The sequence below is a fragment of the Dendrobium catenatum genome, unplaced genomic scaffold (genome assembly GCF_001605985.2).
Source record: "Dendrobium catenatum unplaced genomic scaffold, ASM160598v2 fragScaff_scaffold_716, whole genome shotgun sequence".
Classification (NCBI taxonomy): domain Eukaryota; kingdom Viridiplantae; phylum Streptophyta; class Magnoliopsida; order Asparagales; family Orchidaceae; genus Dendrobium; species Dendrobium catenatum.
Window position 1 is genome coordinate 7,373,750 of NW_021319178.1, and position 12,971 is coordinate 7,386,720.

General features: G+C 35.1%; 1 protein-coding gene across 1 annotated transcript; it reads left to right on the plus strand.

Annotated features, from left to right (window-relative positions):
* Positions 1-2,883: 2,883 nt before the first annotated feature.
* Positions 2,884-12,473, plus strand: LOC110114942 (acyl-CoA-binding protein). The gene is made up of 4 exons (XM_020848004.2): positions 2,884-3,085; positions 11,085-11,202; positions 11,958-12,020; positions 12,191-12,473. The coding sequence occupies exons 1-4, from the start codon at positions 3,074-3,076 to the stop codon at positions 12,265-12,267; spliced, it is 270 nt and encodes an 89-aa protein (XP_020703663.1). The 5' UTR covers positions 2,884-3,073; the 3' UTR covers positions 12,268-12,473.
* Positions 12,474-12,971: the final 498 nt, after the last annotated feature.

The window sequence follows — 12,971 nt, forward strand, 5'->3', positions numbered from 1 at the left end:
GGGTGATGACGAGCAGAGTGAGGGCGTGATCGGCAGCCAGAGTTAGGGCATCAGTGGCGGAGTCCTGCGGACGCATTCGGAGGCGAGCACGAGAGGCGTCTGGACGAAAAAAAAAACATGAAGAAATGAGGAAGAAGGGTATGTTTGGCCAATTTTAGGTCAATTTTTTACGTTTATCTGGCGATTTGGACCGATGGCCTATCCGACAGTAATATACGATGCCCAAATAAAAAATCAGTGCCATATTCGGTAGTTATTTTATCGCTAGCATTTCGAGCGGTTTATTAAAAACTTCCGGTTAAAACCGGCGGTCACACGACCGGTTTAAATGCCCATAATTCTGATTGTTCTTTGACCGCCAGTAATTGGTGATTTTCATGTAGTGTTACCCAATTTTAACAGCATGTTTGAGGTTGATTGTGATGACTCCAATTTAGGAATAGAGTTTTCCTCAGCCAAAAGGAACACCCTATTGATTTTTTTTTTTTTTTGAGAAAATTTCTACAAGGCACGAAGAAAGTATTCAGTCTATGATAAATAATTTTATGTAATAATAAGATCACTGGGATCACTATCTGTTATCTAATGAATGCGTCTTGTTCTTGGATCATGAAGAATTACTCTACCTTAGTATAAAAAAATAAAGGAAGACATACTGCGTGGGTAGAATATTTAATAGCTTTTCATTTCGTCCAGAGACATAAGTTCGAAAAGTGCAACCAGGTTACATATGCACTCAATCGCCGATTAATAGTGTTACAGAACTTATAAACCAAAGTAACTGGATTTGATTTGCTAAAGGAATCACATTCTAGTGATCCAGATTTTGGCGACATATGGGCTAAATGCCAGCATGGTCCATACCAGCTTTATCATATCCAACGCTACCACCTCTTCCATGGTAATAAAATCTTCATTCCTCAAAGATCAACTCGATTATCCATCATTAATGAATGTCATGAGGCAGGTATTGCCGGTCACTTTGGAAGAGATATGACTCTCATTTTAGTTTGAGAACTTTTTTTTTGCCCCTACTTGCACAGGATGTAGAGCGATTTGCTTAAAGGTGTCGAGTTTGTATACTAGCCATAACCCAAAGTCAGAAGTTGGGATTATATGCACCTCTCCCTATACCAGAAGGTCCGTGGATCAATGTTAGCTTAGATTTTATGTTAGGCCTTACTCGGAATCAATGGAACAAAGATTCCATAATGGTCATGACTGATTAATTTTCTAAAATGTCTCATTTTGTTAAGCCTTGCAATTAGACACTAGATGCCACCCATGTTGTCGATTTGTACTTCAAAGAAATTGCATGTTTACATGGTATACCCAAAACCATCACCTCAGATCATGACGTCAAATTTTTGAGTCACTTTTTGGAAAACATTATGGGTAAAACTAGGAACTAAACTCCAATTCAGTTCCACATCTCACCCCCAAATCAGCGATTAGACTGAGAATGTTAATCAAAGTTTCAACAACCTTCACAGGTGTATTATGCGAAATAACTTAAGGTAATGGGACCTTATACTACCTAAAATCGAATTTGCTTTTAATTGGTCAACCAATTAAGCCACGGGTAGAAGCCCCTTCTAGGTAGTATATGGAAATAACACTTTAACTCCCCTTTGATTTGATTCCACATGTACAACAAACACACCACAACACTAATGGTGAACAACTAAGGAAATTCAACGGCTGCACAAGATCGTTCAAGAAATGATTTACAAACACAACACCAAATGTCAGAGCATGGTCAACAAATCTCGAAAAGCAGTAACGTTCAAGGAAGGAGATATGGTGTGGATCTGCTTACAGAAAGATCGGTTTCCTCTTGGTGCATTTGGAAAACTCAAATCGAAGGAAGAAAAATCAGTGATAATGCTTATCAGATTGATCTCCCTGGTGATTACAACATATCTGTTACATTCAACGTTGCTGATTTATCTCCCTACTACGAACCTGAAGTTTCCCCTACCTCGGTAGAATGATGTCGGTGCTTATAGTTTTTTTTTCCTGATCCTTTAATAAACTTCAATGGTGTATTTTTCTAGCCTGTAGTGTCTATTGTTGTGGCCAATTAAGTGGCCTTAAAATGTATATGAATACATTGTTGATGAATGAAAAGTGAAGGAGAAGAATTAAACCAGAGATTTGTATTGTGAGTTGGCCTGTATCCTGATGCTACATCAGGTGGTTGTCTCGATGGTTCTCTGGCCCTGTGTTTTACTCCAGCTACTAATACTGTCCTGAGTCGTCCGCGAGGTGTCCGCGAGGTGTCTTGCTCGAGGTGTCTTGCTCAGATCTTAACCCTGAGACTACTCCGAGATGGTCCACTATCATCGAGCTTATACTTGAGCTTGTATAATGTATATAAAACGATATCTAGTTCGAGTTCAACCTAGATTGGCTTGAAGCTCGTTGAGCCGTTCAATTAACTTAAAATATATTTTAAAATTATTTTTAAAAAATATTATATAATATATTTTAATATTTTAACTAATTCAATATTAAAAAAAATTAAATATTTTTAATTTGAAATAAAAAAAATTTAGCTAAACAATTGAGACAAATTCGAGCTTTCAGCAATCGAGCTGAGGTCAATCATATATAATTTTTAACTAGCTTAGCTAGAGCTTAATAAATGAGCTTGAGTTAAAACAAAAACAAAACAAACTTAGCTGGAATAGATAAATACTCAACTCAACCCGACTTGCTTACTCCCATAGATTTTAAATTAAAATAAGTTTTAGATTATTGAACCTTAGAAAATGTATTTATTATTTTAAAGTAAAAATAGTATTTAAGAAAGATCTAAATAATTTTTCATAAGAGGATAAGATCAGCATCTTCAACTAAACTTATAATTATTTCGGCCACATGGCCCAAAAAAACATAGGCATTTGGTGGCGTATTGGTTGGGTAGCTTTGAATGCATGGATGCTTTCAGTGGTCGATACTTTCAAGAAATGGTGGTAGGTTTCGTAATTTTGGTCGATTAGGTTGTGCTGCTATATATAGGCTGCCTCATAGATCTGGAAAAGCGTAAGGGCAAAGGTAGACAAGGAAGATGGGTCTCAAGGTAGGAAGTTTTGTATTTTTGTTGCAACTTTATGTTTTTTTTAATCATTTTAGCATAAGGATTAAGATCTGAATTGCATGAATTAGCGAGTCTTTTTTGTGTTTGAGATTCCCGATCTTTTTTTTTTTTTTTGTATTTTTTGGGCGAATGGATATGGGTGGAAGGTATTTTCTGCGCATGAGGATCACCTTGAGTACTAGATGCTGCTTTTGAATTATTATTTTCGAAATCTCAGGGTTATCGATTTATTACATCGAGTATATTTCTACTTTTGATTCCATTTTAGGATGCCCGTTTGAGATGTTAACTGAATAGTTTTCTCTTTTTTAAAATTTCTTATTTGAGTGTAAAAAACCAAATCAGAAGATGAATTGTGGGTTAAATGGTCTTGGAATTGATTAATGAAATATCTGTAGAACTGAAACGAAAGAACCAGGTCTAGCTGAGTTATAAGAGCATGCAATTGGTAAGTTTGATAGAGAGAAGAAAGGTGAAAATACAGCCAAAGAGTACTTCATTCTCTCTCAAAAAAGAAGACCGAAATTTTGACACTTGATCCCCTAAATAGCGGGGGCAAAGAGTGTCACTATATAATTGTTTCATTGGAATGGGACCATCTTAAAGGGTTAATTGGAGGTAGGAGTGTCAATGAGCCTAGCCAGCTCGCGAACCGACTTGAGCATAACTCATTAACGAGCTCACTATTCGAGTTATAGACCTACAAGTTTGAGCTCGAGCTTATACTTGAGCTTGTATAATAAACAAGCTCGAGCTCAAGCTCGGCCTAGATCGGCTCGTAAGCTCGTTGAGCTGCTTGATTAACTTAAAATATATTTAAAAATTAATCTGAATTAACATATTATCTACTATATTGTAACAATTTTAAATTAATTCTACATTAAAAATAAAAATTCAAAAAAAAAAAAAAAAAACTAAAAAAATAGTTTTCCAAACGAGCTTGAGCCTATAAATTTTTTAATGAACTGAGTTCGAGCTTAGTAAATGAGCTTGAGTCGAGCTCGAGCTCAGTAAGAACTAAACAAGCTTAGCTTGATTAGATAAATACTCGACTCAAGTCGTTTTCACTCCTAATTGGACATGAACATGTAGCTGGTTGTATATAGGTTGTACAGTAGTATCTTCAATCACAAAAATTATAGACGTGTTCTGTTATTGAGTGCTCCAAGAAAGTATTTCTAGTCGGTTATGTGCCGAGTCTAACTAGTTAGGCGAGCCTTTTGCATATCTTTCAATTGAGTCACTGATTCAACACCATTAGTCGAGTCATTCTTGGGCCAAAAGTTTTTTGGTGATTTTTTATTTATTGGTTTTTGATGAATTTTGGAAGGGTGACTCTTGATTCAATGGTTTTATTCAATTGACCCACACAAATATGGATGTTCATTAATGATCTAATTATCTTGACTCTTTCGAGGGGATGAGAAGATCAAGAGAATAAAAATATTGACTATCCTCATCATGGTAAGTATTTCAAGATTCATGATGTATGAGATATCGAGATCTAATTAGAATCATTGATTTCAAAATATGATGCAATTCAATAACTCGTATCTTTATTAAGTTCTTCAATTATAGGCTATGATACACTGATACAGGCATCGGGATGTGGACACAAATACAGATATTTGATATGCATCTATACCCACATAAAGTAATAAAAATAAACCCACATATGTCAGCTTTGCTAATTTAGCCATATGGCAGGGAATGAAGAGTTTATAGAATGCCTTAATGTTAGAAAGATAATTGATTTTCCCAGGGCATTAAGATTGATCCTTTTACTATCTTAGTTTCTTTTGTGCCTTTATGTTGGAAAATTCGTGGATTTTCTTGAGGCATGAAAGATTGCTCTTTTTACTTAGTTTCTACTATGCTTTTAGTTGAGAAGAGAGTTTCAAATTCTCGTGATGTCTAGAAAAATGCAAGCAAAAACCTTCTAATTTTGGCACTCCTTAAAGGTGTTGATTTCAATGTAGATCATCAATATTTTTCAATCTATCAAGGAAATAGTTTCTTTGGATTTTAAGTTTGATGAAGTTTCTAGAACAAAAGAGGTAAAATTAGCTAGGTGATGGGAAGCCTCCTTATCTAGTACATGAGTTGGTGTAACCTAGTGGTAATGACAGGGCCATCATTTAGATTGAGCATTATGGCTAGTGTTTCTAAACCCCTTGTGGAAAATGATGTTTAATCTTCATCTTTTGGTATTTGATTCTCAAAAAGCGATTGAATTGATTGACAAGTCAGGCAAGGAAGAGTGCAAACTAGACAAGTTGGGGTTATCATTCAGTGGGCTCTTGGGCACAATGTAAGTCCATATTGCGACATGATTCTCTTGACCCAAGAAAATATGCATGTAAACTTTCTTTGATTAGATTGACTTTCAATGATAAATATGAAATTATATATATTTTCTATTTTAATGATTAATATGTGGTATTACATCCTTTTTGCTTATTGGTTGCTCTAGGCAATTCAAATGCCTAAACAATTGATGTAGAAAGCTAGAAGCAACATTAGGCCATAAGTTTTGGTTCACCAAATTTAGAAAACTACTACAAATGCTAGATTTTTCAAAAGAAAAAGCTAGGTGACTAGAAAATAATGCCAAAATGCTTTCATGTAAGTGTTATAATAGTGTGAATTGTGACATAATATTAGTTTTCAAGTACTATTTACGCTTTTTAGATTTTTAATCAGTTTTAACTCTTGTATTCTTGCATAAATTTCGTATTCTTTTACTTAATATAAAAGTTTAAGGCTATTCTTGTTAGGTGTAATTCCAGATTTTTAGGATTGTTTCTTTGTTTCTTTAGTTTCTTTGTTTCTTTAGTTTGAGTATGTGGCTTTCTATGTAGCCACATTATTCTTTAAATAAAGCCTTTAGGCATGTAATAGGTAAGCCATTAGAAAAAGCAATTTCTCTGTTCTGCTTTAACTTTTTCCCTAGTTTTTTCCTCTCAGCAAGAAGCCGTAAAAAGGCTTCTGTCAAAAGCTCTGATAAGCAAGCTTTTTCTCAGTTTTCACAATTCTCATATTTGAAATCTTAAGCGATAGTTTGGTAGTCAGTTTCAAGCATTATTTAAGCAAGATTTAAATTGATTCTTGTCAAATTAAAAATAGATGACTTAAATATTATAAACTGTTAAATTCTATTTCTCCCCCATTTTATCCTAAAGTCTTGATTTACTAAATCCGAGTATTTGATGGATTTAATTTAAACCCACAAATTTCTTGCCCAAACGAGCTCTTGCTATAAACTCGTCTTTTCCTTCACATGTCATTGATCTTGTCGATACTTGCCCCATCTAGTTTTCATCACTATTGCTCTTGTTAATGGCTTAATGCCTTTCCATAGAGAGATTCGTCATTAATTCCTCTTTTCCATTACACACTGTTGGTCTTGTTGATGCCTTCCTATGACAAGCTTGCTTCATGATTTCCTCACAATTGATTTGTCATGAAGGGCTTAAGGAATTTGGTTAGATGGTGAAGGGTAGGAGGGTTTTATTTATTTACTTTATAAAATAATTAATTTAATCAAATAATCAAGATTAATTAATATAGTTAAACACTAATAAAATTTTATTGATCTTGATTGAAATCTTAACTGATAATTACTTAACCTTTTTAAATAGTTAGTTTTAAATTATCACTACAGGAAAACACGCCATTACCGACGAACCGTATCCGCTAGTAACCTTTTAAATCCGACGGAAATCTTCAGTTTCCGACGCATTTACGTCGGATTTTCATCTGTCGGTTTAGCGAGCGTCGCTAAATATTTACCGACGGGTATAATCCGCCGATAACCATTCCGGCGCACGTTCCGGCGCATTGCCGGCACAAAATACGACATGAATGACGTCGATTTTCATTCCATAATTCCGACGACATATGCGTCGGTAGTTTTCGTTGTATGGATCCGACAGAAACTACTGGTGCATAATTCGTCGTAAGGGCGCCGTAAATAAGCAACGGCTTAGTTCCGGCGCAACCTCTGCGTTGGAAATATCCGGCGAATAAAACGTCGGAATAGGCGATGGTGATTTCCGGCGCACACAAAGACGCCGGCATGATCGATCCACTTCGTTGTATCGTTGTTTCCGTTGAATTTCCGACGCATAATCCGCCGGAAACCTGTAGCATCGACAAAAAAAAATTACATTCCCAGCCAACAATCAAATTTCCACACCTGCAAACCTATACGAAAACACTTCCATATAACAGCTATACACATAACAGATATAAAACCATCTTATAGAATTTTCACTTATGTTTGAGGGAAACTTTTCTATCACACAATAAGCCCGATTCATTCCTCCAATTTAACCATCAAACATGAATTCTGCTGATAATATCCCCTTCAATTTCACCATCACTCTGAACAATAGATCCAAGATATCTAAAATGTCTACTCTTATTATTGACTTGATCGCCAAAAGTCACAATCTCATCTTTAGGTCTATTGCTACTAAAATTATACTCCATATATTTAGTTTTAGATCTACTCAAGCGAAAACCTTTAGACTCTAAAGTTGACCTCCATAATTCAAGTTCATCTTAAACTCCCTCTCTAATCTTATCAACAAGAAGAATATCATCAGCAAAAAGAATACATAAAGGCACATCCTCTTGCGAATGCCTATTGAGAATGTCTATGACTAAACAAAAAAGATTTGGACTTGAGGCAAATCCTTGATGTAATCCGCACAAAATAGGAAAATACTTGGTCAAACGACCTTTTGTTTGAACACAAGTAATAGCTCATGCATATACCTTACATGAACAAAAAAAAAAAACTTATATGTAGATCCTCCTTACAATATGCATCCTATATCAAATTACATGAACGAAAAAAAAAAAAAAAGGAGGGAGGCGACGGGAGGGAGGCGTAAACTCACGGTGAAAAAGTGCTTTCCCCGGCGACGAATGCGGTGATTGTCGGCGACGTCCGGTGATCAGCAACACAAGTCGGCGACGTCAATCTACGGCGGCGAGCGGACGGAGGGCGACGAGGGAGAGAAAAAGTTCTGAGAGAAACGAACGATAGAAATGAGCAGCCGTCGAGCTCATGTTCAGAAATAAGGGTTTACGCCGGTGGATTTTCCGGCGTCTAGGGCGCCGGAAAAATTTCCGGCGCAATATACGTCGGTTTTAAGTTGTTGAGTTTAAATACGCCTGCGTTTTATCCGCTGGTACCTGCGCCGGTAATGTTTCCGCCGTAAAGTGCGCCGCTAAAATAAATTGCTGCTATTTACCGACGTTTTCTACGGCGCAATATCCGTCGGTATTTTACCGGCGACATGTACAACAACAACAACAACATCAAGCCTTTATCCCACTACGTGGGGTCGGCGACATGTGCGCCGGAAAAAACGCCGAAAATATTCCTTCGCATTATGCGCCGCTGCAGGCGCCGTATTTTCCGTCGCAGCTTTGTATGCCGGTAAAATCCGCCGATAAACGCTTGTTTTCCTGTAGTGTATTAGGACTCATAAATTATTAGTTAATTATTTTAGGTTTAATTACCATTATAAGCACCAATAAGTATTTAATGTTCTTAATTATATCCTTGATTAATTCTGATTATTCTAGCTACCAAAGTAGTCATTTCTAAAAAAATTGCAGTAGCCTCTGCCATTGTTTTTTACAATTTCAAGAAACGAGCTACATTATTTAATAAACATATAATATTCTTAATTTTATTCTTATTCGTCTCTAATTGTTCTTATTGTTGAAGCAATTATTTTATTTTTGTTATTTTTAATTGTTTCCGGAATAAATATATTATTAGTATTTAATTTAATTAATTATTTAAATAAATATTTTTATAACAAATTAATACTTTTAAATCCTAAATCCTGAAAATAAATAATTTATCAAGTTTTTGCCATATCTAACATCTATCACAACAAACAATTTTTAGGATCTAACACTGTCAAGATTTACAAAATCCGGATTTACATGATTTATGAAATCCTACTTGAGTCAAAGCTGCCACTAACTCTTGTGTTTTACAATTAATTTCTTGTTGTTTTTTTAATTTATTGACCACTACAATTAAATTTCTGCTTTGCAACTTGTTTTTCGATTTTAGGTGCATGCCCCCAATTCAGTTTGTGCCGACTAACTGGCTGTGCGGACCTACAAAAGTGTCATTTTCTGGCATCATCATTTTCATTATTTTATGCGCATCATTTTTTATTATAGATTGATCGAATACATGAAGAGCAAGCTTATATTTGATGCTTGTTTTCTAGTAATTGTTTGAGAGTCCTAAATGAAATTTCTATTCACTAAGGGACTGGAAACATATTGTTCTGACTAGATCCTAAATGATTTTGCATTAAAGGCCTTTCTGATTTCTGTGAGGATTGGATTTTGAAGGGCTTAGTGCGAGGCTTATGTTTTTATAGAAGATAGTATTGAATGATACAAACATTACATATCAAATTTTCACAATTTGATCTGAAATGTTTGGGTATGAATTTCTGTGGGGAAGATGAGGAGTAAACACAACAATGACTAAACAAACAAGAAAGTAAAATAAACAGAAAAGTAAAAGGCACTAGGATTTAACGTGAAAAAACTCAAACTAAGGAAAAACTCACGGAGCCACGCCATAACAATTAGTCCACTATGAAAATAGGGAGAAATAAGTAAAGTTCTCTCTCTCTCTCTCTTTCTCTCTCTCTTTCTCTCTCTCGCTCTCTCTCTCTCTCTCTCTCTCTCTCTCTCTCTCCTTGCTTCTCTTCTCACATGCACCATTCTCAATATCTACATAAACAAAATATAAGAGAAAGCCAAGTATAATAACCCTAAGGGGCACAACCCTTTAGAAAAACGAGAAAGAAAACCATCCAGTCCGTCTTGCAACATTGCAACACTTGAACCTCTGTCTTGATCTATTGCAGCACAGTATCTATGCTGCTGTGGCGCTTTTCTCTCTGTTGTTTAGCGCCGAGGTGCTCGGGAAAACAACGACGAGTTGCTCGGGTATGTACCGTCGGGGCACTTAGGTACGTAGTGCTCGAACCAAGCAAGGGGTACAAAGCACCAGAACCCAAGCAGTGGGTAAACCCCCTGCACCCCCAGTGAGCATGAGAAACTTGAGGTCCGAGGCAACAGAACAATCCGATTGATTAACACAATTAGTTTCCACACATAACAATTTCTAATATATTATCCGGTTTCCTTTAATCGAATAAAGGAAATAATTTATGCAATATGTTCACTTTACAAACTAATTTTTTATATGGTTCTAGTTGACATTTAAGGATGCACAAAAATCTCAAAATAGTCCCCAAACTATCCGTGTGTGGCCAATTTAGACCAGAATATCACATTTATCCAATTTAGGCTTCGTTTGGGACAACTTTCTTATTGCTTTCAAGAGCATCTTTCTAACATAAAAATTCAATAACAGTAGCAAAAAAGTAATGGCCAAAGCTGTCCCAAATGAAGCCTAAGACTTCGTTTGGGACGGCTTTCATACTGCTTCTTAAAACCGCTTTCTAGTACAAAAGTTAAAATTTTTGTACATGAAAGCTTCTTTAAAAAGTAGTAAAAAAGCCGTCCCAAACGAAGCATTAGTCTATCAACTATATTAATTTGTTCTAACATGGTGCCCACATATTATAATTGTGATATTAAATTGATCACAATTTAGTACTTTGACCATATAAAATTCATCTCAATTTAGTTCCAAAGGGACCAATTTGAATCAATTTTGTTTAGTCGAGAGACTAGATTGTAGAAATATGATGCTCTAGGATTAAAGAGGCCATATACGAATAGTCAATGGACTATTTTGAATTTTATCCCTGATATAAACAACTTGGTTTAATTTAGCTTGAAAATTTTCACGGTGTAAGACGTTCAAATCTACGATTTTTGTAAAGTCCTTAGCACTTTTGTTATTCTTCTGCTTTTTCTGAGTAGTTGGTTTATTTCTGTGGTTCGATTTTAATTGCAGGAGGAATTTGAAGAATATGCTGAGAAAGCCAAGGGATTACCTGAAACTACTACCAATGAGAATAAGTTGATTCTGTATGGGCTGTTCAAGCAAGCAACTGTTGGACCTGTGAATACTAGTATGCATTTCACCTTCACCATAATCAAGCATTACTAGTTTTATTTCAACTCAGTTTTCTCAGTATCATACTTTTGGTTCCTATTGTGAAAATTATTCCTTCTCATATCTCAAGGAAACTCCATTGATCAATATCTCTCTTTCAAATTGTTACCAGCTCAGGAGTTTTGTCAGTTATTTGCTATGAGATGTCATTCTCTTTCTATTGAAGATTTGTTGGTTATCTATTCTCACCAAATAAAATGATTTGTAGCATCATTGTCAAAAATCATATGCTAAAAGTTTTTGCTAGATCAATGAATTAAATATTTATTGTAATGAATCTGAACTATCCACCTGTTTAACTGATCAAAAACTACATGGAACACCATCAAATGCCACACAATCAATCCCAAATATCTTGAAGATGAGTAAATGATCATAATAGTCCTCAACTTTTTGGTTTGTCCATTTTAGTCCTAGACTTTTCTAGATGTTTAATTTACTTCAAATTCATCAAATTTGAACCAATTTGATCCTAGTGTCAACTTTGTTATTTCTTATCATGAAAACTAGTGGAGTGAAGCTTTTCATGAGGGCATTCAATCTCAGTACTTAATACCAGTTGATACTAATGATATTCATCATAAAAAGTTCAAAATGCCTATTATAGCATCTTTATAGGCAAGGCTGCCTTAATTTTGATGTACTACCACCACCTTCTTCATGTCCTAATTGAGCAGATATTGGCATAATCCTGTTTTTTAATTGTTGCAGGCCGCCCAGGTATTTTCAACCAGAGAGATAGAGCCAAGTGGGATGCCTGGAAGGCCGTTGAAGGTTTTATTTTCCAAGAACTCTCTAATATAAATCTCTTATAATTTTTCAATATGCTCTAGGCTTCATCTGGAAATTAATCATCTTGTTCTCATATAGAGCTATAAAGTGGAACCAACATATTTAAAATAATAAGCTGTAAGGATTTCCTTATTACAAGTTTGAGTGAACAGGTAAATCTACTGAGGAAGCCATGGGTGACTACATCACAAAAGTGAAGGAGCTGCAGGAGGCAGCCGCCGCGTCTTGAACAGGTTTCAACTTACTACGTCGCCACGCTTTCCAACGAGTTCGTACCTTCTTTTGTTTCAGACTCCGAACTTTGTTCTATAACTGTAAACTGAAGGCACAAAATCTGTCTGATTCTTCAGTATTTATCTGTTATCTTTGCATATGTACTTTGTTTGACAGCAGTTGAATTTCAATCTTACCCCTTTTCATATGTGAAAAGCTAAACCTAACACTGGAAGTGCAATTATGTTGAGTACCAAAATATTCTGGAAAAAAAAGAAGAAGATTTGAACTAGAATGATGCGATGAAACAGAAACAGCACAAATTAAAGAGCTATAAAGGAACCAAATGACAAATTAAGATTCAGGCTTCATTTGGAATAATTTTTTGCTGCTTTTTAAAACGATTTTCTAGTACAAAAATTTTTAGAATTAGAAATTTTTTATTAAAAAGCTATTTTAAAAAGTAATAAAAAAGTTTTCCCAAACGAAACCTCATTCTAATCAAAAATTCAATTTAACCACTTCCATCTTTATCATCCAAAAAATCAGCATCATCTATTTTCGAATAAATTTCTGCGCTTTTATTATTGTTTTAAATTAGCTGAGTTTGACAGATGTTATCTGATTACAATAAAGTGAGATTTTGGAATTATTTTCATTTTTTTGCTGCTTTTCATAAGTTTGTTATCTGATTACAATAAAGTTTAACGAGCAGTTTTA

Excerpts from the sequence above, each read along its gene's own strand:
- LOC110114942 (XM_020848004.2), top strand. Across the intron at positions 11,203-11,957 it reads TGTTGGACCTGTGAATACTA|GCCGCCCAGGTATTTTCAAC; the intron begins GTATGCATTTCA and ends TAATTGTTGCAG. Across the intron at positions 12,021-12,190 it reads TGCCTGGAAGGCCGTTGAAG|GTAAATCTACTGAGGAAGCC; the intron begins GTTTTATTTTCC and ends TTGAGTGAACAG.